A 27,752-nucleotide genomic window follows, 5' to 3' on the forward strand; every position below is an offset into this window, starting at 1 on the left:
TAAATGAATATAGGGGAGGTCCTTGGGCACAAAACACACACTGAATCAGTTTCACATTGCAGCTCCGGAGTTCCTGCGTGGAAGGAAAAAACGAGACGTGGCGAAATCTGGTGAATATCTGCAGCCATATGCTCCCCCGTGTGTAATTTGTGGGATTTATGAATCATTCTCGTAGTCTTGGGAAGTGTGTTTTCCTTTTCCTCTGCTCGGCTAAATGGGTGATCACGCATTCGCTTCGCAGCTGCCTGGTCCTTCTAACATCCTCTCCCTGTCGGAGTTGTCCCAGTTCATCAGATACTACAGCAGCCCTGAGAGTCCGGCGCGTGATCTCCTGCATTACAGCGATAATAATAATAACTACTCGTCTCTGTTTCCCTTCGTTGCAGCTCAGCAAACCATGCAGGATGATTTACTGATGGACAAAAACAAAGCCCAGCCTCACCATCAGCAAGATCCAACGCAAGTAGACCCTCCTCCCTCCACCCCGACCCCGTCATCGGAGCCCACTTCTTCTTCATCGGAGTCGGAGAGTCCGTCAGCCGGGAGCAACCAAGCGGCTTCAGCGCTGAGCGGCAGCAGCAGCAGCAGCAGGGAGAAAGTGCCGATGGAGTCGCCGATCCTGCCCGGGTTGAGCTTCCACCAGGAGACCGGCGGCCCCCTGTCCTCCCCTTCCTCTTCATTTGGGAGCACTTGGTCCACGGGAACCACGAACACCGTGGACGATAGCTTTTTCCAGGGAATACCCTCCGTGAACGGAACGATGCTTTTCCAGAACTTCCCCCACCATGTCAACCCGGTCTTCGGGGGTAATTTCTCCCCGCAGATCGGTCTGGCCCCGCAGACCCAGCAGCATCAACAGCAAGCCCCGCAGCAGCAGCAGCAGCCCCAGCAGAGGAGATCCCCTGTCAGCCCCAGCCAAGGGCCCTTCCCCCAGAGAAACGCTTATCAGACCATCATGAATAATAGTAAAGGGTCTTCGTCTTCTTCTGCTCCTTCGTCCGCTTGGAATAATCACCAAAACGCCGCATGGAGCACAGCCTCCAACCCTTGGAGCGGGCTGCAGGCGGGCAGGGACCCGCGCAGAGCGGTGGGTGTCGGGGTAGGGGTTGGGGTAGGAGTCGGCGTTGGAGTGCCGTCACCCATGAACCCTATCTCCCCAATGAAAAAACCCTATACCAGCAATGTTATAGCACCCCCTAAATTCCCAAGACCTGGACCTCTCACCCCCAAACCCTGGATGGAGGAGAGCGCCTTCAGGACTGACAACAGCAACAACATACTGCCTTTCCAGGTAAATAAAGCCAGATCAGGCCTCGGGCTACAGATCTGTTGTTTCTTACATGTATTCTAAAAAGCTCTGACATGTTGTCACTTTTACCCCGCTGATCCACCTTTCAGAAATCTGACCTTATAAAATCGGAGAGAAGCAGCGACTTTCATTCAGATACATTTTTGGGAAATAGGGCAGCTGGATACGTTCATCCTGAACTCCGTTTTCAGTCTTACTTAATTCAAAATTAATAAATAAAAGTGATTCACAAGCTTTTTATTAGACAAATGTCAAATTATGAAATTATATATAGGTGGCCTACATCCAATCGTTTTCATGTTTATCATGTTATACAAGGAACGAGTCTTGAAGTGAAACTTAAACTTATGAAAATATGTGAACATAAACGTCTTTAATTTAATTGTGTCATTACAATGAAGCGTCTTTAAAATGTCAAATGACCAGTGGGATTTGCCGGTCACAGCGAATAAGTAATAACCTAAGGGTTGATGCTGCAGGTTGTGTCGTGAAGGTCAGAAAAATCGATTGAGACAGCGAGTCTTTGAGGTATGAACCATCGATCGTCGCTATTTTTTAGCATGCAGACCCGACAGTCCTCGAATCAGTCCCTGTTCACAGTTTATTACACTAAATGGTTAAATTTCCTCTGCCAGCTCACTTACTGAGGTTTAAAGGGCACATGACTCATTCAGGTGCTCCTCGTAACCATCTGAATTCAGATCATCAAGACCTACATCACGTAATTGGCCTAGAGGCCCACCTCAACGATCCGAAAAAGCATTGATGTCAGTGGTAAACTTTTGATTAAAAAACATAGTGAGGTGCAGTGAAGTCACGTCGCACTGAAAATAGGAGGAATTATGCGTCAGCCATCAAGATCCTTCAAATACGCGTCAAAGGTTCAGATTAAGCTTAACACGAATACATGATAACTAAAAAGGACATTAATGGTAACCTTTAATATATTAAAAAAGTGACATACCAAAATGGTAATTCAAATAGAAGGCTAGATATATTCTGTTATCACACATTGACAATATTAAAAGGTTTTCGATTGTACTTGAAGGCAACTTCCGGAATCGCTTTTGATTGGCTTGTGATCAGAAAGTAGGCGGAGTTTAAAGCTGAGACGGAAACGGAGCGCAGGACTACCTGGACGATTGAGAAGGCTCCTTAACTTGTTTACACAACAATTTACAGTAAGCCAGCTGAGGTGTTTTTGTAGGTTTCAAACAAATATCTGACATACTTATAGTTCTTACATGTGTGTATATCTGGGGTTTATGCTCTTGACGGCTCTGTTCTGTACCAAAACATGCTAATATGTCATCAAGAGCTTTTGTTATATGTTAAAACAAACTAACTTTCAGCTCACAAGCAAAAGAGTAACATTATTGTTGATGATAAGACATTGAAACAGTGTTAGCGTTAGCTCTAGCTTCATATTCCAAATGTCAGGCATTGTTAGCTATGGTAACACAGCTTAATGATAACTGATGGTTGAAACTCCTATTAGGTGTTTTCAGCAGGCTGTTAACTAGACTGATCTTGATAGTCTACTGGTGCTTCTATAATATGATCTATAAAAGCGACTTATTGATTTGAAAGAAGACTAGATATTTCTCCACATTTATATTTAATGTCCAAAAAAACACAGCCACCTGGTCAGTGTCAGACTTATGGCTGATTTATACTTTGGAGGAGGTGCAGGTCATCAACGTGCGTAGGCCTCTGCGGTATGGGAGCTACTCGGACCCACGGTGTAGGCTATGCTGTCGATTTGACGCAGAAGTATGAATCAGCCTTTAATGGTTAGTTGCAAACTGCCCAAATTGCTTTTGTTTACCTTTTTCATGGAAAAAAGTCTCAGAGAGGGAGATGATGATGAGTTTTTGTCGGAGTACTACTATTACATACAAATGACAACATAGGCAAAGGCAGAAGACATGTCACTTTGACCATTGGTCCCCAAGACTGACACAAAATGATGCTTCCCACCAATAGCTTTAAAAGACAGTACACCATGGGTAAAAGGCAGCATGGGTAACGGAGTCCAGCTGATGTGAAAATAGTAACTTAGTTTTTATGTTAAAATCCCCTAAATGTTCACCATGTTTCCCCAGGAGCTGAAATATCCATCAAGGTCTTCAATATGTAGCCTAAAAAATAGAAATGAAACACGTAAAACTCCTAATAAAGTAGTTTCTAGAGGGGGGGGGGATCGAACTAGAGTAGGGAATCTTTGGTCTTGTTTAGAAAGGCCAGTGTCTCCCTGCTTAAAAATGGAAAGAAAACTCATTATTTTTCCTGGTGCCATTCAGTGGACAGGATTTCAAGACCTGCTGTAAGCCAACCTGCTGCTATCTTTTACTTATTTGTGATAAAATAGCTTCACGCTGTAAAAACAACCAAGACTTAATAATTGGAGGGTAGTGGCTTGAAACGGTGACATAGTAATATGACTGAGACAATTTGAGTATAAATTTAAAGCTTAAACCTGCAGACTGGATAACTGTACTTGGCTTTATCTCTGCTGCGTAATGGGATGTCTGTCGAGTAATAAAGTGTCCTGTATTGAGTTATTTTAATCCTCCAGTCCATGACAGGATGACAAACTGTTTTGTTCCTTGTCTTAAGGCCCATACAGGACTGTTGTTGGCTCCAGTTTCATATGGGTTTGAACTTATTTCAACCTGCTTTTGTATGGCGTGTCTGATTGGATCAACAGTCCTGATACTGTATGGTTTTTGTCACATGGCTAGTCATGTGTTATTCCTGTTTTTCTTTACGTTGCCTGACAAATAGACAAACATAAAGAATAAGCCAGCTGAACTCTTCCCCTTTAAGTCACAGGCTTCTTTAAACAGGAGTAGTTGTTTAACCGATTAAAGCCCGGACCAGGGAGAGCAGAGCACCAGTTGAAACTTTAACCTGTTACTGCAGAGGGGACTTCATGGGCAGATGAAATGCAGCCTGGTGCAGTGTGTAATTCCAGCCAGCTTGAAATGCATAGCTTTTTTTCAGGAGGTAGTAATCGTGTGTGTCAGTCAGGCCTCCTCTCACAGTTTTCCTCTGCTGAGTGCCTCTTTTACTCCACTTATCACCAGGACACAAGGTCAATATGCCACATGTCAAGCTGTACAGATTGGCGACTGTTGACTGAAATACTGTTATGTACTTGCATGTGCTCGAGTGTTGCCAGATGAAACATCAGGGTTACAGTGACATATTTCAGTAGTTCCCGCTTATTAGAGATCAAATAATGCATAAGAAAGTAACTTGAAGTCATTCTTACAATATATCTTTGTTTAAATTCAACTAAATGTGTTTAATGATGAAGATGTGGGGTAGAAGAAGCCCTGATCTTTAAAAGGTGCTTTATGTGAAAATTTGTATTTACTTTGAGGGTCAACCTCACTCTGGCCCTGAGAGAAATCTTCTCACTTTAGACACTATGAAGACAAGGGAAATTATGTCTGTTTTAGTCATTTTGATGAGTAAAAATCTAGCACTATTGTTTTGATATGTTAACAGTTGTCAGCAGGAATGGTCTGTGCTCAACATACCTTCCTTGTATTTATTTGTGACGCTTGCACATGGAGGTCAGAATTATTTTTTACTTTTAATAATCTGTCAATTTTTTTTCATACAGCACCAAATCATAACAAAAATGATGTCAAGACAGGAGTAGGCAGACCATACTCTTTTTACATCATATGTTTAGACCAGACATAAATCTATCACAATGGCAAGGAAAAAGGTCCTTTAACAGGCAGAAACCTCGGGCAGAACTAAACTACTGCTGAACACTGATCTGCCACAACTGTGTTGGGCTGTTCAGTTTAGAAGGAAGGATAGAGAGAGATACACTACCGTTCAAAAGTTTGGGGTCACTTAGAAATGTCCTTATTTTTGAAAGAAAAGCACATTTTTTTCCAATAAAGATAACATTAAATTAATCAGAAATACACTCTATACATTGTTAATGCTGTAAATGACTATTCTAGCTGCAAACATCTGGTTTTTAATGGAATATCTACATAGGTGTATAGAGGCTCATTTCCAGCAACCATCACTCCAGTGTTCTAATGGTACATTGTGTTTGCTAATCGCGTTAGAAAGCTAATGGATGATTAGAAACATCTTGAAAACCCTTGTGCAGTTACGTTAGCACAGCTGAAAGCGGTTTTGCTGGTTAGAGAAACTATAAAACTGGACTTTCTTTGAGCTAGTTGAGTATCTGGAGCATCACATTTGTGGGTTTGATTATACTCTCAAAATGGCCAGAAAAAGAGAACTTTCATATGAAACTCGACAGTCTATTCTTGTTCTTAGAAATGAAGGCTATTCCATGCGAGAAATTACCAAGAAACTGAACATTTCCTACAACAGTGTGTACTACTCCCTTCAGAGAACAGCACAAACAGGCTCTAACCAGAGTAGAAAGAGAAGTGGGAGGCCCTGGTGCACAACTGAACAAGAAGACACGTACAGTAGAGTCTCTAGTTTGAGAAATAGACGCCTCACAGGTCCTGAACTGGCAGCTTCATTAAATGGTACCCGCAAAATGCCAGTGTCAACGTCTACAGTGAAGAGGCGACTCCGGGATGCTGGCCTTCTAGGCAGAGTGGCAAAGAAAAGGCCATATCTGAGACTGGCCAATAAAAGGAAAAGATTAATATGTGCAAAAGAACACAGACATTGGACAGAGGAAGATTGAAAAAAGGTACGGATGGACGAATCAAATTTTCAGGTGTTTGGATCACGCAGAAGAAGATTAGTGAGATGCAGAATAAGTGAAAAGATGCTGGAAGAGTGCCTGACGCCATCTGTTAAGCATGGTGGAGTTAATGTGATGGTCTGGGGATGCTTTGGTGCAGGTGAAGTGGGAGATTTGTAAAAAAATATAAGGAATTTTGAATCATGAAGGCTATCACTCAATTTTGCAACGCCATGCCATACCCTGTGGACAGTGCTTGATTGGAGCCAATTTCCTCCTACAACAGGACAATGACCCAAAGCACACCTCCAGATTATACAAGAACTATTTAGGGAAGAAGCAGGCAGCTGGTATTCTGTCTGTAATGGAGTGGACAGCGCAGTCACCAGATCTCAACTCCATTGAGCTGTTGTGGGAGCAGCTTGACCGTATGGTACGCAAGAAGTGTCCATCAAGCCAATCCAACTTGTGGGAGGTGCTTCAGGAGGCGTGGGGTGAAATATCTTCAGATTCCCTCAACAAATTAACAGCTAGAATGCCAAAGGTCTGCAATGTTGTAATTGCTGCAAAGGGAGCATTCTTTGATGAAAGCAAAGTTTGAAGGACAAAATTATTATTTCAACTAAAAATCATTATTTCTAACATTCTCAATGTCTTGACTATATTTTCTATTCATTTTGTAACTCATTTGATAAATAAAAGTGTGAGTTTTCATGAAAAACACAAAATTGTCTGGGTGACCCCAAACTTTTGAACGGTAGTGTACATAACAAGTTAGATGGATAGAGACAAACAAAAACAGATAATACCAACTTACAAATGCAATGCCAAGAGAATATATGAATAATGCTTGTTATAACAACTATGGCTGTTTTAAGTATGACTGATAATATATTGCTAATTGTAGCTGTAGTCAACAATAACTATTACAGTTTCCCCATGAAGAGAACAATACAGCAACAATTGAACTACAACTACCATTACTACTAAAAAATACCAAGCTTTATTTATATTGCACCATTCAAATCCAGGTTTCAGAGTGCTAAACAACAACAGGTTAAAAACAGCGTAGATGAATAACAGTTAAACAATATTAAAAGATTAAAAATGAAAACACAAATACCGAAACAGGGGGTAAAGAAGAAATTCAGCCATTATGATGTTTTTTAAGACACAAATATTTCCTCAAGTGACTAACTTTGGTTAGCTACCACCGCAAGTATAATCCTATCTATGGGAAACACTGCTGTTAACAAGCGAATTAGCCAGCTAATGAACTAGCCTTAGGCATGACTTGGCATTTGCTAGCCTCTCGCTCCTCTGTAGTTTTACCATCCAAATGTGGTCCAGCCCAAAAAAACAGCCACATGATAAAGGGCCAAAAACGTCAAACTAAAGCCTTTAAACAATAGCCCATTAAACAAACGGGATATTATGCTGACTTTTTCCACTTCTTACACAGCCTATGTCTGGAACACCTCCATTATTTTTCACAAGGTGTGTGTATAGTATAAGTATACTTCAAGAGCCTTTTTATAATTATACTGCTCACACCAACACTTCTATCAGTACTTGTACTTGATCTGATTATATTCCAGCATTTTCTACTGTTGTTCAACAGTTTAACAGAGAGCAAACTTTTTAATAGGGCTTCTTGGTGTCTCAGTGGTGCAATCCTGGCTGTAGCTCACACTTAGCTGTTTAGCAATTACAGCCATAATTGGAGAGGAGTTATCACCAGGATGCTAGGTCAGGCTGCCACATGTCAAGTGTGCTGTTTACTGAAGTGAAACTCAGGCAAACTGCTGATCCGAGCAGCGGGCTGGGTTACACACGGCAGCCCCGCACCGTCATGTGGACAGCTGGTGACAGGTGTACATGTTGTCATCCCGTAGGTCGGCCTCAGTAGTATCATAAAATAAAATGTGGTGTCCTGTGTGCTGCGTTATGTGCTCGTACTCGCCTGGTGCCGTCTAACGCTTAAAGGCAGAGGAATGTGTGGAATTCAACTTAACAAGTCAGCGTGAGGCTTAAGACAAAACGTCACATGATCGTCTGAGGAGATACTCTGATTTAAAGTGATGTAAGTCGCTATTATTGTGAGTGCCTCTATGATCACAATCACAACATATCAGATCAGAGACCTGGAAGTTTTTCAGCAGACTGACAGGTGGAGTCTCAAAGACCGTCTGCGGGAACTGATACAAAACAGAAGTGTCATATACATCAGTGCTCTGTAGCAGGTTTTTTCTGCTTTGTTCCCCACATAAACTTTCCATTTCACTCATGTACATGTCTTCTATTCACTGTCATATGACACAGCTTTAACCCTGTATTCATTTAATGAAGCTGTATAATGTAGGTCAGGGTTGAGAGGACATAGAGGCCATGTTGTCAGATGCTCTCAGGAGATTAAAGCAGATGTTGAATAATTCAATCTTCAAAATAATCTAAATTGCCAACAATTTCAATAATTACAGAGTAACAATGTGAAATATTCAAAGGTCTTCTTCTTGTAAAGCAATCACAAGTGACACGTCTTGATCACAAGAACAGCTTCTTCAGCCGCCTCAACAAAAAACCTTTGGATCAGTTCCAGATTGTGCAGAACTCAGCGTCCAGACTTTTAACCAGGACCAAGAAAAGTGGCCACATCACGCCTGTTTTAGCCTCTTCGCACTGACACCCAGTATGTGACCGAATACATTTTAAGATCATGCTGCTCACCTTTAAGGCTATTCATGGCCTCCCTCCATGCTACATATCTGACCTCTGGTTCACCTCTGAGCCAGTGCAGTCGGAGATCCTCAGATAGAAAACCTTTATGTGCTCCTGAGACTCGGCTGAAAACTCAGGGTGACAGAGCATTTATAGTCAAAGCCCCGAAGCCCTGGAGTGAGCTGCCTGAAGAAATCAGTTCAGCAGACTCGGCGATCATTTTTAAATCTCTGCTTAAAACAAACTTTTATCAGACAGCTTTTCCTGATTTCTCTAGAGTCCATTGACTGTTCTATTGTTGATGTCTTGTAGATTTTACATCTTTTATTTTCCTTGTTTTAATTTTACAATAAGTAGAATAAAATTAAAGCAACGAAACAAACTTTTTAATCAGAATTATTCCAATGAATGTTGCACTGCTACACCAGTGTGGTCTGAAACCATGTCTTAGAGGTTAGAGACAGCTTCTAAGGGTTTCAGGCACAGGTTTGTGGCAATTTGTATTTTGTGATGCGGTTGCACTCAGTCTGATTTGCCGCACCTGCTTAGCTCACAGATGGTAGCTGAGATTGGAAGTATTTCGATGGCCTTTTGATTCCATTTGACACAGAGAGCATGTCACTTTTGATTCGTTGACTGAGCTGTCTGAGAGTAGGAAGAAAAATGTCATACGAAAGCGCAGAGGTGTTCTTATTCCATTGCAGCGGCAGCGGGAAGCAGGAAGACACTACAGCAGCTTTACTATAGTGTGCAGAAAAGGGACAAAATTGTTTGAGATTAATAAAAAACAAAACTTTGATCACATTGCATAGGATTTAATGACAAAAAATAAACAGTTAACATGATAATAATGTTTACATTAACAAACACTCATCATTAATCATAATGTCTCCACGTTTAAGACATACAGAGCAAAACTGATCATAAATAAACTACACACCCTTTCTCTATATTGTCTGCTAGATGGATGGATTGGTCAGTTGATTATGAGGAAGTGAAGCTGCACATTTTTTGAACATAAAAGGGAACAACCACTTCTCCCACTCCTCACAGTTAATAAAGTATAAAATAAGATAAGCATCTGTTCCTGAGTAGAGCTGTCTGACTGAGCAGGTTGTATTGATCAAAAGCAGGTATTCAGCTGTATACTAGCTGCGTGGTCTGTTTCTGATCATGACCTCCTTTATATCATGTCAGGAGGAAAGATGAGCTGCGGTGTAGTCAACAGGTCAATAAGAACCTGCGCTCCACATGCTGGGTTTCTTATCCTGAAGCCTCTTTGGAGTTGTGTATAGATGATATCTTTAGGTCATTTGACCACACTGTGCTCCATGACCCCCCCCCCCCCCCCCCCCCTCTACTGTGCTCATCCACATGTGTCAGAGAGGAGGGGGAGGAAAACCACAGCTCAGCATTTTAAGTGTTTACCGTTTGTACCAAGTGGGCAGATTTTTATCTACGCGGCGCTGTCGGGTCCAGAGAGGGGGGAATAACACTTTTGAATGCTCAGCTGAATGAACAACAAAAGCTGTGGTGTTCAGACAAAGAGACCCCAACCCGGGCAGCCGACGCAGGACACAGCTGCTGCCAGGACCGCAGCCTCCAGCTCCGGTCAGCTTCAGGCTTCACCTCTGGATCACATGTCACTTTACTGCATACACATTCTGCGAGCATCTACACACTTCATCAGCAGTCAAACAATGCACTATGGCTGTCCCAGTGTATGGTTTGATATCAGGAGCTTAGTCACAAGTTGTTTTGTTGATCAGATATTAGAGGAAAAAAACCTTGATTTTGTGTAATTGAAGAGCATTTTATAATCTTTGAGTTTGTTGAATTTTTTAGACATTTGACAGTCCTTGTCACAATTTTTGTCTTAAATTTGCCTGTTACATAATCCAAGGGCTGCTCATTCACTGTCACATGAATGAAAACGCACCAAACCCTTGAAGCTTCAATCAGGAACTTTTTGTTTGTGCTGATTTTGGCGCCCCCTCTGGACAAAAACTCACCTCTCATCTCTTTACTGACTTTGTCCCGTTAATGTAAAAGTAGTCTTTTTTTTTTACAAAATATATCATCCTACTGTCTTCCAACAGTCAGCGGAGTTAGAGACATACAAAAAGATTTTAAAAAAGCTTGAACCAGACATATTTTGGGCGTTATCTCTTAAAGAATGTCTGAAACAAAATATTGGTTGTCACAATAACTGGCTGTTGACTTTTGTTGACTGGCTGTCTGAATAAGAGCTTCACTATTGGTGATCTCTGTATGCTTATGGTCTGTTGAGGTGAATGAATCTATTTTCTGACATGTGGTGGAGCTCCTGAGCTCCTATATTTGTGGCTATGATTAATAAAAAAAAATTATTTGGCTTAATGGAGTGAAATTTTGGTTTTGACAAATGAAAGTCAGCGATGTCTCATGAAGAAACTTGCAAGTTTAAAGTCAGTTGGCGCAGTGGTTAACATCTTTATGTTAAAAATCATGTTTTGAGACACTTCAGTTCAAATCTTTATATTTTAGAGAAGAAGATCGAAGTAGATGAAGATTAAAACGATGTGAGAATATTGACTTGAGACTAAGCTATTGAGATAAAAGTGAGAAGGTAAACATGATTGTTATGGTGTCAGCCTGAGGTCACTTAGAGTCATTTAGTGTGCCTGAGTAGAGGGAGTAATTTCTAATGAACCCTGTTGATTTTTTTCTTGAACTTTGCTGGCAACACACTTTTAGAGGATAAAAATAATAAGAAGAAGTAAAATAAATTTGAGAACAAAAACAACATGGAACCAGCAGTGGGCCTAGCTGCTTTGTTTCTTAACAAAATAAATAGTAATCTTGAATGACATGTGCTGTACCCGCTGCAGGATAAACATTTAGCTTTACATCCAGGTGCATCTGGAGGAACAGAGTCTCTGTCAGATGAACATGATAAAAAAAGGGTCCTGCTGCATTGCTGTGATTTCATGACTTGATCTGTATTTAGTGTTCAGTCCTGTTTTATATTATACTGTTAAATTATTTTATAGAACATTTAAGGACTGGCTGTTCTATTGTCAGCTTGAACACCAGAGACATAGCTATTTTTTTTAACTGTAGTATCATTTGTTATCACAGAACATTATTGAAGCCTTCAGGTAATACTTAACAGGTTATTTTGGGTGTTTCTTTTTGTTATGGACTTTCATGATTGATCCTTTTTCATGTGATCTGCTGACGTGGTGATCAACTAACTGTTTCCACTCTCGTTGAAGCTTTTTGTGGTTGAATAGTTATGGGGCTGATAAATGACACCCCTTGGGTCCCTTTTTCATTGAAAACAGAGTATTACAATAAAAAAAGACGATGTGGGTACCCTTTTATATTTTAGCAATCTTTTATCGTAAGGTGTTGAAAAAGTCTAATTTCAATTGCTGTAAGCTGACTTAAATTTTACATTTCCACCTAGCCCTCCAAGATACCTCTGTGTTACACCTGTGAAACACATGACACATCTGAAAGGGATTTTATCTACTGATAAAAGATTGTCAAGGCTTGATCCATTAATTCCATTGATGATTTATCAGTTACATTTCTGGATGCATCTCTAACAACTTGACCCATCACATTTCTGTGAAAAAAAACCTCAGAAAAAAGACAGTCAAAAGCACAGATGTTGTCTTCAAAGTGCTGGTTTGGTGCGAACATGGACTAATATCCAAATAGATTAGTTTGCTTTCACAGAGGACTCTAAACCAGCAAATATCAAATTAAGAAAGTGAAAGCAGGACGACTGTAGGCAGTCTGTTCAAAGAGTTATCTACAGGACAATGATGACACTTTTTCTGTTGATAAATTGATTAATATTCAGAGCTTGAAGAGGGTCACGAGAAACATGAGGAGAACTTGATGAACCAGAAGGAAGCCTGGAGGGGTAACTGTTGTTCTCATGGATTGAGTTTGCCCCTCTGTTACCACTCCACCCACTCACTCACCTGACAGTTAAGAAATTCTGTACTGAATAATAAATCCCGACAGATCCTCGGGCACACTCTGTGTTTTCACTGCAGCTTTTTGATGTGAAAAAGCTTACAGAGCCTCTGACTGAGATTTGTATCTCCTTTTCAATATCAGCTGTGTTCACCGTCATGCCCAGGGCTGACACATACCTGATATTTTCCATTTTTCACTTGTAACATCTAGTCCCAGAGCAGTTCTGAGAAAACGAAGGAAAAGAAAAACTTCCAAAATATGTGGTTTAAAAGCAGAGAACCAAATGCAGAAGACTTTATGATAGTGATGAATACGTATGGACTTGAAGGCTAGCCGTTATGAGAGAATTACAAAAATGTTGCACACTTGATTGTTATTGCTCCACCTTTACTTAATTAGAGTCATTTAGACTTGGAGAGACTGCCTGAGGTGAATGCAGAATTAAATGCAGATTCATGTAAACATACAAGAATCAGCCTTTAACTTACTTTTGAAAACTATACACAAAAAGTATTCACCAAAAATATATGTACAGGTTGAAAAATTATGGAGACATTTCTCAGCAATACACACATTGTTTGAACTCTGTACTTTGTTTATTTTTTAAATATGCTACATTTGATTAGCTGAGTGCAAAGGTATTTAGGAAGTTTCATTTCACATTGGTGCTGTTGTTTATTTTTTGGCATTTTTTTCAAATGCTTCAAACGTTGTACAAAATATATATATTCTTTGTTAGTTATATACGTTGTGCACCAGCTATTATCTAATTGATTTTAGTTATATTGAGACCTAGTATTGTGAAAACAGCCATTTCCAAAGCAAGATTGCAGCAATGCCCTGCCGCCTGCCTCTTCTCAACGTGTTATAAACAGACGAAATGTAACATTATGATTTTATGAATGAGCGTAAAACAATATGACAAGAAAGACAAAAGTCTTAGCTATCTTTCTTCTTTCAAAATGAATGGAAGCTCAAGATCCTATCATTTTATTTTAAAGAGATTTAACATGATTATTGAAAGATCAAACTCTGATGGTTGCCAACTGGAGGTCTGCTTTGAAAGGTTTGATGTATATTAATCTAGATTAGTTTAGATTGCACCACAGCCTGACTTGCTTCCCTTGCATAAATGGGAGCTGTTGGTGCAGGCAGGTATTTGCTCATGATCTGCCCTTGAGCAAGGTAGGCACCCAAGCAGAATTTCAACAGCATTTGCAAGTCTTTTGTTGACAGTTTTTAAAGATCACACCCTTCAGTCAGAAAAAGTTCCCTGCAATGTTTGTGATTCTTATTAATTGAAAAGATGAAAGTGTTCATTTTATGACTCCAACTCTAACCCTCATTCTGTTTCCTCTGTGTTTTCAGGACCGGAATCGGCCCTTCGATGCTTTTAGCTTGCACTCTTTGGAGAATTCCTTAATGGATATGATAAGGACTGACCATGACAAAGGTAAACCACACCCTGCCGGTGGCCCACCAATGACTATCGCTGATATTATATGGAGGAATCATTTTGCAGGTTAGGAATATTCATACGTCCATGCTTACCGTATCTGGGTTGTTTTTTATATTATTCATTTTGCTTCATTTATCATCTCTGGGGTTTTTCTTTTTGCCAATCTCTAAACCAATCTGATGTGGATCATTATTTTCTTTTTGAAATTCAAATAATCACTTAATATTACCAGCCTTACCTGCAAAATCTCACCTGATTTCTGTTTGTCTGTGTCTGTTATTGTGTGGTGGACCGGACATGCAGCAATTTGCATTCATGTCATCTCAACTTCCAAACTACATTTTCTTTTCCATTCTTTGGCTGTTTACTCTGATTTGACTCAGTAAACAATCTGTAATGTCACATAAGCTGTGTGTTTGTATGCTATGTGTGTTGTGATGCATGTTGTGACCATAAATAATAGGTGGATTTGAATGTTTTGTGGTCCTTTGACGCAGAATAAAACCAAACATGCTGAACTTGAGGTGGACGATCAAACAACCTTTGTATATTTTGAGCCACATTTTCATAATGTTACTGGATCAAAAAGCCGATCACTGATCAGAGACAGAGACAAGCTAACAAGTTTCCAGTTTTTAATCTTTCATGTGAAGCACTCTCCTAGCACTTGTGCAAATTGCTGTTTCAGCTGCCAGAATTAATTGATCATCTTCTCTGTAAAACAATAAAATAAGTGAAACTGAGGTGCATGAGAAGAGAAGTCGTCAAGTTAACTCACATCTGTCCTTGGTTGGATGGCTGTATGTGCAGCTCAGCTCACAGCCTCCTCACTGTACAGAATGTGTCCATCAAAGAGCTGACACTAGACATTGATTGACTGCTTTATTTAGTGTTTTGTTATCTGCCTATAGCCTTTCACTCAAGCGGCAACCTCCGGTCTAAAAATATGAATCCAATGCAGAAGTGCTAAAAACTGCAGTTCATCGAGGCTCGAGGCTGGCTCCAGAAGTACCGGAAACTACACACACACCAATTCAAAAAAGCCGATCTTTACAGCAGAAATAAACATGTTTACGGCCTGGTACAAAAGACGAGTGTAGTCTGGATAGCTCATTTCTCGATCGGCACACACTGTACAGGGGGGAATTTTTTTCTAACACGGCAATTTCGAAGATATTGAGATTACGAGTCTTCCAATGAGAAGCACAGCTGACTTGATTGACAGGCGGGAACACTGTAGCTGTTGGCTAGGAGGCTCAAAGCCTGCCTCTCTACGTCACAATCGCTCGACAGCAGCAATATGGCTGTCGATGAGTGGCCTCAAAACAGCGCTTCAGAAACAGATGGGTGACGTCATGGAAACTATGCCCATATTTTAGTCTATGCTTTCGCCAGGACATCACAACTATATAATTTAGTCATACCCAGTTCTTGCTGCTCAGTTCGAGCTGTAAGTAGTAAAAGTAGAAATCCTCTGAGACACGAAAGTGAAGGTGAAAGTGATTCTCTCTATCCTTCAAGACATCAGGATTTGTTGTTTGATAGGAAATGTTGAAGACTTCAATTTGATGGATGTTGGTAGCAGCTCAGCTAGCAGCCTCCAGAAGGCACATCCTGTGTCCACTAGTATGAAGGAGAAACATTGATGTTTTCGCTGCTACTCTTTAAGTTTGTGTTTTTACTGGTTTTATTTATTAGGTCCTTTAGTCTTGAAGAAGAGTAGACATTTGTGGATTATTTTCCCTGTAAAATATTGTGAACATGAACACTCAAGATTCTTGCCTCAGAACAAGCTAGCACCTAGTAACAAGCTGAGCTAATTTTAGAGGCAGCTCTGCTTGCAGCCCCCCTGGACATACTGTGCCAGCAGAAAAGGCATGTGAGAATAGCTGATTTTTTGTATAGCTAGAACTTTGATATTTCAGTGTGTTTAATAGTCTTTTCCTTACTTAAAAAAAGGACACAGCTTTTTAAACATGTGGGATAGACGACTTCAGAGCAGTGTTAATGAACTGCACTCTGAAGTCTCACTAATGAACCATCTGTCTTCAGGCCCTCATCATTATGAGGATACTCCTCAGATCATATCAGTGAGCTTTTGAAATGTAGATTGAGACTAAAATAAACAAACGTCACTCTGTTTTATCTCTCGGAGAGAATCGAGGGTTTATGAAATCATAAAACAATGAGAAGATGTCTAACTCTCACCCTTTTAAGGCCATCCAATGTATGTCAGGCCCTCTAAGCTAATGTTTTTGTAGCCAGGGTCACGTGTCTGCTGTAAAAACTTTGGATCTAGTCTCTCTGTCAGGGCCCTGTCCGTTTGGGTGTAGGGTTTATATTATCCCCATTCTCCCGTCTTTACAATGGAAAGATCAGTGGGAAGGGACTGTAACAAGCAGAGCATGTCGCTTTCTCATGCCTGGAGTCTGTTTTGCCAGGCGTATGTTGGTGGAGCAGGGTTACAATAACGACTGTCCTGCCTCGTTTCATTGTGAAGGTGTGGTGACGTCCTGCAGGGCTCTCCTGGGGATTGTTTGTCAAATTAGATCAGCAGAGACAGAAGAGATACAGGAAATACAGAAAGGCTGCTAGATGTGAAAAGGTGTACATTCCTGTCTCCTCTTGCTTATTCAGTTTACCCCCTTGTCCCCATGTAGACAGCGTGGGGCTGCAGTAAGCTACACTGCCAACCACAGAGGAGCTCCGCCCTGCATATGCACCTACTTGCTGTCTGGGACGGGCCTGCTGTACTGTAATAATCTTTTGCAAATAGACGACTGTCTGCTTTATACATCTCAGGACTGAGATCAGGACTTTTTCTTTTGCTCCAACATGTCACACAATAAACCCAGCATGGAACACGTTGTCCCCTGGACGCCCTACCAGAGATTTCCATGACAATTTTGACACAAGTTGAATTTAAGGGATGTACCTAAGCAGAATTTGTCAGTCGAATCAGATTTTGTCCCTCAACACTGAGCTTTGACTTGACTTGTCCTTTTTTGTTCAGCTTTACATCATACTTTTTGTACAAGCCCTGGTGAGACATCAGCACATTTCCAGTAGCTTTCTCAAAGTTTCAAGCAATACACTCTCATACCTTAATGCTCAGGAACTAGTTGTCTTTAGTGGGTTTTACATTACAAAGTTATACTACCAAACTCCAGAGTTTTCAGTCCCTTTGTGGATCCATTTAAAACGTGAAGGAAAGACAGTTTTGTCTTTAAAGTGTAGCAAAAGAGTATAGGGATTCAATAGTCAAAAGTCCAGGACTGGAAACATTGAGCTTTATTGTATAGCTTATTGAATTGTATTGCTAATACAATGTAAGTGATAATATACCATGAATAGGTGGTTATGCAATTTAAAATCCTGACAGGGTGAGTGAGACCCTTACTCAAAGTGGAGTGTGGGCATCTCCTTAGAAGTGCTTGGGATCCAGTAGCTCTTCAGGCTGCTCTCACATCTGTCATTACTTCTGTTTTTGCCACAGTGTCAACAGGCAGAGGTGAGTTGTGCTGGACTCCTCTGATTGATTTTTTTAAAACATGTGTGATTAGGTTGACCCTAGCACCGCTAATGCTGTTGAGAATAAATCAACATTGTTATAGGGTTTGACCAATCCGAATCAAGTAACACAGCTTGATAATAAGTAAAACGGCCAAGTAATGACGCCTCATAGTTACCTAGAGCTGGAGTGCTTCAAACTAGCTCAATCACTTTTGGGAAATTGAGTTGTTAGAAGCTTTTTTTTTTTTATTGAAAATGTGGTCAAGCAGACAATTTCTGAACCACCAACAAAATGTTATTTTGACTGACTCACAGGTCTGGTTCAGATGTTTGCTTCAGGCAAATGTTCACTTATCTTTTTGTTATTGGGTGCTAACTTTAACAGATGTAGGTCAGCAACACTAATGTGAAACCTGCTCTGATAAACAGAATGATAAAGAGAGCAAACATGTTTTTAAAGTTGTGTAACTGATCCACAAGCTCTGTAGTAAGTCATTGTAGGGATAGATAGTAACAAGCCACCATCTGAGGACCACCAGTCAAAACTAATTAACACAGTCGGCCCAGTTTTACATTCCCAACTGAGCGTGTTCCACCCACATCCATCCCTTCACAGACATGTCTGGCATACTTCTCATTGTGACTGGAATAACTGTTTAATGAGTCCTTGTTGTATGTGTGAATGTGTGTTTCTTAAAGAAGAATTAGAATTTTTTTATGATCCAGGCTGAAATCACTGGGTCCTTTAAAAAAATTGTGAGGTAACCTCACCCACACTCAATCTCTCGCAGGAGGAGGGAGAGGTTGTTTTGACTCAACCTGCAGAAGAAGAGTCTGTTTCAAAGAATTTGTGTGAGGGACACTTTATTTTTGTCTCAAACTTTGTAAAAGTTTCTCTCTGAACAAACAGGCCCATTCTGGCCTCTATGCAGTTCCTGAACTGGGTCAGCTGAGCTCACCAGTAGAGAGCCAAGCACTCCTCTAAAAAACACAAACACATCAGAGATTCTCCCCTTTGGCCTGGAAAAACACCACCAGTTTGACAACAGTCGACACCGCTGCTGCCAGCAACACCATCACACACACGGACACACACACACAAACAGACACACACACACACACACACACACGGACACACACACGGGGACACACGGACACACACGGACACACGGGGACACACACACACACACACACGTGTAAATCAACTGAGACATTCCATACAAGGATTCTCACCTCACACACACATTCGAGTTGTCATGGCAGTTTCAAAAGATGACTTTCTAGACTTGGTACAGTGTTAGCAGTATGTTTTTACTCCCTGCCCACATTTACACAATCTCAACTAGAGATTCAGAATCAGATTATCCAAGTAAGTCAGAAAGTCTCTGAAATCTTCATTGAAGTTGAATAAAGATGAAACCTGCCCACAGTCTCTGCTGTGGTCTGAATCACATGATTGTATTAAAGCATTAGTTACAATTTACATTGTTTCTATGTAGGTGGGAACTCTAATGCTTACTTAATCCCAAAGTATAACTTCTACTTGGGATTATGTTTTTCTAGGCAAGGCAAGTTTATTTTAGGCACCATTAAAGCAATTCAAAGAGCTCTACGGAGCTTTAAATGAAGTTTGACAAAAAGCAAAAGTAAGACATTAAGATAAAGATGTATCAAAATGGAACTTACATCAAGTTAAAATTAGAATTGATTTTGTCTGACTGAATCATGCAGCAGTATTATGCTGTCAGCTGTATAGCCATGCATAGTGTTACCATATTTTAAAACCAAGCAACAGAGGCCTTTTTTGGGTAAGGGACAGATATTTGAGTAAACTAATTGTTGAAGAGGGGTTTAAGTCTCTTCAGGTTAGGGTTAGCTTAGTTAGTATGGTTAGGATGCTGGTTTAGCTTAGTCAGTAGAGCATGCACCGCGTGTACGAAGGCGATAATTGTGGTTACCCAGGTTGCAGGTTTGTCCTGTTTCTATAGCTGCACAAATAAACGCATTCAAAAAATGAAAGACAAGACCTCCATCTCTTTTGCAGGACAGCTAACTACCATAAGAGAAAGCCTTTGCTAATAGCGTACTGTCAGGTACTATCTGAAAGGGCTGCAATGCCTAAATAGCTAGTGACAGCCTTAACAACAACTTGTCGATTGATTGATGGACTCCCAAATTAACACACGAGTGTAGAATTTAGAGGCATTTTTTATAGCCCCTTTCACACGTGCTGTCCAGTCCTGGAAATGAGCAGACATAGTCCAGCTGCACGAGTTAACAGAAATCTGCTCACCCCAACATTGTGCGGCCTTTGTCCTGCCAACCCCAAGGTTAAACTTAATCCAGGCAGCATGTTAACGAAGCAGGTAATAGTCAGGAAATTCATTGTGTTCACATCATCCCCCCATAGCAGTTTGTTGCTGCACTCAAAACTGTATCATGCAAAAGAGAACAATCAATAAACAGGATAAATGGTGCTCTGGGCCTGAGCTCTTTTAAGATGGACTGAGGGGAAGTGGAAAACTGTTCTATGGTCTTGCAAATCTAAATTTGACATTCTTTTTGGAAATCATGGACACTGTGTCCTCTGCTCTAAGAGGAAAGGGACCACCCAGCTTATCAGCAAACAGTTAATAAAACAGCCTCTGTGATGTTATGAGGATGCAGAAGTGCCCATTGCATGACTAGCCTACACATCGTGGAATGCACCTTAAATACTGAATGATATTACAGCTTTTGGAACAACATGTGCTGCCATCCAGACAATGCCTTTTTCAGGGAACCCTTGCATATTTCAGCAAAACAATGTGAAAGCACATTCTGTATGTATTGCAACAACCTGGCTACATAGAAGTAGAGTCTGGGCGCCAAACTGGCCTGGCTGCAGTCCTGACTTGTCACCCATTGAAAACATTTGGCTCATAGTGAATCGAAAAATATGACAAAGGAGACCCGGACTGTTGAGCAGCTGAAATCCTAAATCAGGCAAGAATGAGACAACATTTCTCTTTCAAAGCTCCAGGAACAGATTCCCAAATATTTACAGCATGTTGTTTAAAGACGAGGTGATTCAACACAATGGTAAACATGACCCTGTCCCTACTGCTGGCATCAAATTTATAGTGAGCATAATACAATAAACTTTTCAGTTTTAAGATTTGAAATGTGGTCTTTGCACTATCTTCAGTTAAATATAGGCTCTAAATGTTTATAACCATCTAACTCAGTTTTTCTATGAACATGTTACACAGCGTACCAACTTTTTCTAAATAGGGGTCGTATAAGGCTAGTTTAGATCAGTCCATCATCGTAAGTCACTGATGACAAACAAACAATAAATCATGTCAGCTCAAAGCTGCGATAAGATGTGAGATCTCCAGTAGGTTTGTTTTGGGGTTAGGGCAAAGATTGGGTTGACAAAAACATTTTGGGATAGTGTTTCACTAAAAGTGACGAGACAACCTAGTCTGAACCAAAGGGCAGGATACCTAATCCAACACCCACGAACATTAATATCTTTAATACATTTTTTGTTTACTTATGTTTCTGTGTTCTAAATTTTCAACAAGCAGTTTTCTGTAGGTTTTGTTGTACTATGTCACTCATGTTGTTTGAGGTCTGGTGTTGGTGTGACAGAAGGTGTCAGCTCTAATTGGGATCAGTAGTCGAGGGACGGCAAACACTGGTGCTGTTTGACTTTGTGCGCTTGTTGACAGGAGCATTGGTCAGTGGATAAGAGCTGACACACACAGAAGCTTTATCAGGAGGAAAACAAAAGTTACAAGTGCAGCACAGGTCAGGTGAGTTAGGTGTGGAGGGGAAGGTGACTTAGGGATTTGACTTTTCTTGGAAACACAGTAAAGAGGCCACACAATGCTCTTTATGTCTCTACACTCAGTAAAGCTGTTGTTGCAAAAGCCTAGTGAGTTAGTAAACGTTTGGAAAGGAGTTTAAAATTTAGCTTCCTTATTTCTGAAAGATTGTGTTTCTTTGAAAGAGGTGAACTTGAGCTTTGTGAACTCTTCTCTTTGTTCAGGTTCAGAGAGGGCTCACATAGTTTAACCTGAGATGAAAGGTCAATGTTTCAAACACTTTGGCTGCACTGAAGTTTGGCCGACATGCTGGACTTGACCTCTCAACTTTTCAACCCTCTTATTTAAAAACACTTGAGATGATCTCAGCGTCAGAGGGATGCCCTGTACTTTAAACGGCCTGTAATGACTGTTCAGAGATAAGATGATGTGTTAAAGGTTGATTTTTTTTTCACCTTGCCTCTGATAAACAGCACTGTCAGAGTGTTTTGTTATGGTGGAAAATTCATGACTCGTGCAAGCATGACTGAGCTAATCCAGTCCAGGCAACCAAACAAGTCTGTGCTTGTTTTTGTCTTATTAAAATCCCGGCTTTTCCAGATCTCCGAAAGCCATGAAATATCATTGAGAGCATTAAAATCACTGCCAAGCTGTGCATCAGGCTTACTGGATTGTGGAAATCCTCTATTATTATATGAAAGGCGTTTAATAGTTTTATGATTATGAAATAATAAGTAACAGTGGGCTGTTGGCACCAATAGGGATTTACTCACAGAAATATGCTAAAACAATCTGTGAAAATAATGTGCTAATTTTTTTATACTTCAAAATGAAAGAGCTGAAAAATTGAGTGAACTTTTGACCCCGTTGTCATCTTTATGTTGGGGTCATCGAGTTCGAAGGTAATAACAGAAAAACTGCTCTGATTTTCTCAAAGAAGCATCTATCTCTCATGCTTTCCACTCATTTTTTTTCGCGGAACACTTGCCCTCAGTAGATTTTCTTATCTTGGTTTTACTCATTTTTGCCTGCGCAGTGTATGTGTGTTGGTAATTGAAGGTTCTTTGGCAGTAGTCAGCAGGAAGAAGTGCAGAGCTGTGATGCTCTTTGCTGCTGAGGTGTCTCTTTTTCATGAGTGCCAACATTTCCTAAAACTTGCTGTTGGCACACCCACTCTCAGCTTATAACCAATTTGAAGGAGAACATTGGTTGCAAATACACAATATTTACTAAGAATAAGCTGCACTAAGTTTATAGAAGCCTCCACGTACTTCCAGTGTGCTACTGTTGTCCAGAGTAGGTTTGAGTTAATTGGAGCCTCAAGTGAACGACAAATATGAGGCCCCTCCCCATTTTGAACCAGAGGTGGTTTTATGCTTTTTCATATTTTATAAACAAATATTAAGTTAAAATGTTGGATGTTAATGCTAAACATGGGCAAAGTTTCAAATGTGAGTAAAAGTGTGTTGCTGTAATCCCAGATTGAGACAACAGGCTGCTCTGAATGGCCTGTTCAAAAAGTTAGACAAGAATTAAGCAAGATCAACACAAGATTTGCTCAAGTCATAACATCACAGATAGGGACATTTTTTCTAAAAGAGCACAATAATCAAAATACTAACCAAACATCTTGCTTCATTTTAGATGGCGAGGGATTTTTAGGTCAGTTTCTAAACTCTGAGGGTCAGATTTGAGGTAAAGAAATAAAGGTAGATAAATAAAGAGTTTTGTGAGCTGTAAATCATGTAAAGCTACTACAGAAGTCCCAGGGACGGTATCTTCCAGAGCTCATTTCATGACTGTACCCTCCCAATGTCCCCTACATGTTCTACCCGCACCAGGCTTGAAAATCCCCTCCTCTTAGCTGTCCTAATCTGCTATGATAGTACTGTTAGCACAGACACTAGAGTCCATGCGTTAAGTCTGGACACTAACTGAGCTAACTCAGTTGACCTTGATTAGTAAGTGATCTGTCCCACCAATCACTGAGCGTCAAGTCAGATCATCGTAAGGATACTAGAGGGAAAACTACTAAAAGGAGGACACAGCTTCATCACAATCATTAAACAAAGTTGTGTTTTTGTGCAGTAACCAATGAGCCTTAGCCCACCGACCAGTCATGAGGTTCATGAACTCTGACCTATAGCACCTGAAGGGCATTAAGCACAAGCTTGGAAGACAACATTTGATTTACAGCTTATACCGTAGTGATTTGTCGTCATTCGGTTTTTACAACAGCTACAATTATTCTGAAAAAAATTAATCTGTATTTTTTCAAAACATCAAAGTTCATCAGCATTTCCAAAAAGCCAAAATACACTTATGGGGCTTAAGGGTTAGAATGGGCCCCCTTCAAAATCTGATCGGCCACCCCGAGTGCAACCCCAAAATCATAAACTATGTAAGGGATAATGTATAGTAAATGGGTACTTATGCAAGTTAAAACCCCTTCAAGATAATGTTTTTGCCACAGCATGGACAGGCAGAGGCGAAATGTACCGAACTCCTTTTTGCGGATTTGATGTGATGAGTGTGATCAGGTTTTCGCTAGGTCGCTTTGACGGCTGAGAATTATTAACGTTGTTGTTTGGTTCTGATCAGAATCAAGTATTTAACACAGCTGAGTAATAAGGTTGGCTATTTGCCTTGCCAGAGGCAGTACAAATTTTCAAATCAAATAATTGGACTGTGTTGTAACACGCTGCTTTTTCCATTTAAATGCAGCTTCTTTTTTCTTTTGTAAATTTGATCAAACATCTTTTTTTTAATATTTATATAATGCCACTATGTTGTTATTATTTTAAGTATAAAACAACATCTATGATCATTTAATGTTAATGTTACATTGGATGCTTCCTGGTAATGACAAATGTGACCTCATATAGTTTAGCTTCAACTAAAATTGAAACTGAGCGGCTATGTCTGCATAACCCTTAACCTACTCCTCCTTCCAAAGTGATCCGAATGAAGCTGCTGAACTTTCTGATGATTGTCATTCAAAGAAAAGATGGGGTGTGATTGGATTTAAGGTAGTGGCCCAGGTGTCTCCTATGGCTTGTGCCTTCCATCATGGGAAAGTTTAATATAGCTCGGTGAGGAAATGTCACAAGTGGAGTAGTGACAAACTCAGGGGGGCCCCTCAGGGCCTGCCACTCGACTCCTGGGGAAGCAGATGGCACAGGTTCAGGTCTATTTATAGTCTCCAGGAGGGCAACTGTCCCCCTCGTTCACCCAAAATGACTCGTGTAGCTGGACACCAAGCAAAGACCACAGTGTTTATTACGACTTTTGCCCTCCTATCAGCAGGTCATAGCTTTGACTGTAAATGTGTCTAATGGAGGGTACTAGTTCATGTGTAGATTGTACTTTAATTTTGCTGTTATATAATGCAGAGGTTTTAGGTCAGCCTGGGTACTGGTCAGCCTCAAACAGCTGAAACCTGGAGTTTGGTTTCATATATATCTGGAAGGGCAAAAAGATAACGGATGTGTCTTACCAACACAAATAAATGATCTGGCAGTCCGCCTATGGAGAGAAAAAGGAACTCAGTCAAGAACACCTCACCTAGTCAGACGTTTGGCCTTAAACCCTGTCATTTGGTCGGAGGACTTTCAAACAGACCACCCACGCATTTATCAATAGATACACACAACCCCATAAGGCTCTTGAACTTAGAGAATAGAATGTTCCTCACTTTCAGGGTACATCTGGTCTTTGTCAGCAAAATGTTAATGTTCTCATTATAGTAAGTTCGGAAAAGCAGACATAATGTGTCACTCAGCCAGCTGTGTTAACGTGTTCAAACAAACGTGTGTGAATGTAAGAACTTGTCACACTTGTTTTCCTCCAGAGGATTCTGACTGAATGGGAAAAATAGTGAAAATTGACATCTGTGGAGCTACAGGGAAGCAGCCCCCTTGTTCTCCCCCCTACAGCCCATGTGCCTGTGTTGTTTTTAACTGAGGGTTGCCAAGTCTGCTTGTTATAAGTTACTCTGGGTGTTTTTAGGAGATATTTTTGTTGTAGTGACTCGTTTTTTGTGCTGGTTACAGAAGTTTATTTTTTCCTCCTATGTTTGTCGCCTCACCTCACTATACCTAACACAGAGATAAAGCCTTAGATGAAATCCCTGATGTTTTTGATTTTTTATTTAAATACTGTGTATGACCTTTCACAAGATTAGCCTCCAACCTTTCCACCCTCTGCCCACCCTGTTTCCAATACTCAGGAGACAGCAGTGTTGCCAACTTTGCAACTGTCTTGCTAGATTTAGCAACATTTCCCCCTTCAAGTGTCTTCATTTCTACAAAAGATAAAGAAACTAACAGCAGTTTAAGCAACACTTTTATCTTTAGTTCCCTTGAGTTAAAGTGAGTTGTGAAAGTCATTTTAATTTAACTCGTAAAGCAAACAGCCAGTATATATCTGGCTTTTTACACAACTCACTCAGGGTTGGCAAGTCTGCTGGTACTATTTGAAATAAATACATTTTATATGTAAAGGGTGCAATATTAAACATAAATGTTTCCATTTGATGCATTGCACCACAACAAAGACTGAAGTTTTTGAGTGTCCACTTGAAGCTGGCTGCAAAAGCCAATCAAACTCAACGAAGTGGGGTGAAGAAGTGCCCTTTTTTAATGACAGAAATAAACCTATTTACAGCCTGGTTGTGGACCGTCGGGCTCATTTTCTTATTCATACTGAGTTAACAGACAGGTGGGCATATTGTAGCTCAAAGACACACTTCAGTTGTTTGTAGATTGACCTAGAGTTAGGTCAATATTTCCAATATGGCGACTGCCATTGGTGAGCTCCATAAAGCCTTTTCAGAAGCGTGGGTGACGTCATGGAGGGGCTGTTAACACAGAAATGTATTCAATGGAAAATAGCTAACTATTGTTGCGTTTTGGCCATATCTTTACACACAAACAGTGTCTGTGTGACTGAAAACGTCATCAGAATGGAATCTTTTAAAAACACCACCCCTTCTGTCACTGTGTAAACTAGCAATACAGGGATCCTCTGAAAACTATGACATTACAGCCTCATTCGTACTTAAGTATGAAAACTATCTTTATTAACTGTTAAGTAATGGTAAGGAAGGGTGCCTTGGCAAGACCAGCAGCTCAGTCCTGGAAATTTTACCCTTGAAAAAGCACCAGGATTAGTTGTTCTTCTGTTATTGATGTTGGCAAAGTTGACAGGTCCCACCCCTTCTTTATTTTGATTGGTTGGTGATGGAGAAGTGACACTGACAAACACGGCAGTGTTCCAAAAGTTAAAACATCTTTGACTGAAAGCAATGTTAACTCAGCAAATGAAAGCTTTTGGTGCTGAGGGCATTTTTTTTTTTATCTCTGAAAGGCTGAACTGTACAGGTTTTGTGTAGAAATTAGGCACTGCTAGCACAAAATGTGCTTAGTGGAGACAGGCCCTTGTGGCTCATAAATTTAGAACTTGTTTGTTTAATCAGCTCCCTCTCCTTTTTATCAGGTAGTTGCCTTATTTGGGCATAGTTTTACTGACCTGTTTGCTTGTTTCACCCACAAGATCTGGCAACACTGGTCTGACTGCCAGCCCCACTTTTGTTCTGGAGCCAGGAAGAGGCCCCCTGGCTGTCACCACTATCTGTCCTCTGTGGTCACATTTGAAACTTTTGACATGTCTCCTTGTTTGCTTCATAGCAGCTTGCAACATGCAGCCGTTTAGTGGTGTCTCAAAGTCCACGTTACATGTCTGGAAACATATAGTGAAGCAAGATATTTGACCCAGTGACTCGGTGGTGCTCCATGTCAACAATACATGGGAATGTGCACAGAGGCTGTATTTCTTAAAATCTACAGGTTATTTGCCAAATATTTTTGTGTGTTTAATGGTAAAGGTTACCTCACCTCCTGTCTTTGTGAACTGGCTTTAGGTAGGCTGATTGTATGCTGTTAGCTTAGTAAAAAGCTGGTGAAGGCAGATTTTGACTCAAGGCCCTAATTTGAAGTGGTTAGGGATAAAGGGAGTGTCTTTGTGGCTACCTCTGCAAATGATGTTGACAGTGAGACAGCAAAACTTTGTGCTAAGCAGGTAAGCTATTTCTGCCTCAGCTTGAATGTCTTGTTTTGGCGTGTATGAATCTGACAGAGAGAGAAACCCAGGAAGACATCCATTCAGATGTCTTACACAGCTGACTGTCGATGAAAGTAGATGACAGATGGCCTCTTATAGCTTGCACACATCATCCCCTGAAGAAAGCACGCTCTAATGAATTCT

The 27,752-nt window shown here is 40.5% G+C and overlaps 1 protein-coding gene across 1 annotated transcript in view; it reads left to right on the forward strand.

Annotated features, from left to right (window-relative positions):
* The first annotated feature begins 3 nt into the window (after positions 1-3).
* Positions 4-27,752, forward strand: part of cpeb3 (cytoplasmic polyadenylation element binding protein 3) — a 56,677-nt gene continuing 28,928 nt past the window's right edge. The window contains 4 exon segments of the mRNA XM_034682622.1: positions 4-87; positions 89-110; positions 387-1,291; positions 14,073-14,226. Coding sequence (XP_034538513.1) covers positions 4-87; positions 89-110; positions 387-1,291; positions 14,073-14,226 — 1,165 coding nt within the window.

The sequence above is a fragment of the Notolabrus celidotus genome, chromosome 4, assembly GCF_009762535.1.
Source record: "Notolabrus celidotus isolate fNotCel1 chromosome 4, fNotCel1.pri, whole genome shotgun sequence".
Lineage (NCBI taxonomy): Eukaryota > Metazoa > Chordata > Actinopteri > Labriformes > Labridae > Notolabrus > Notolabrus celidotus.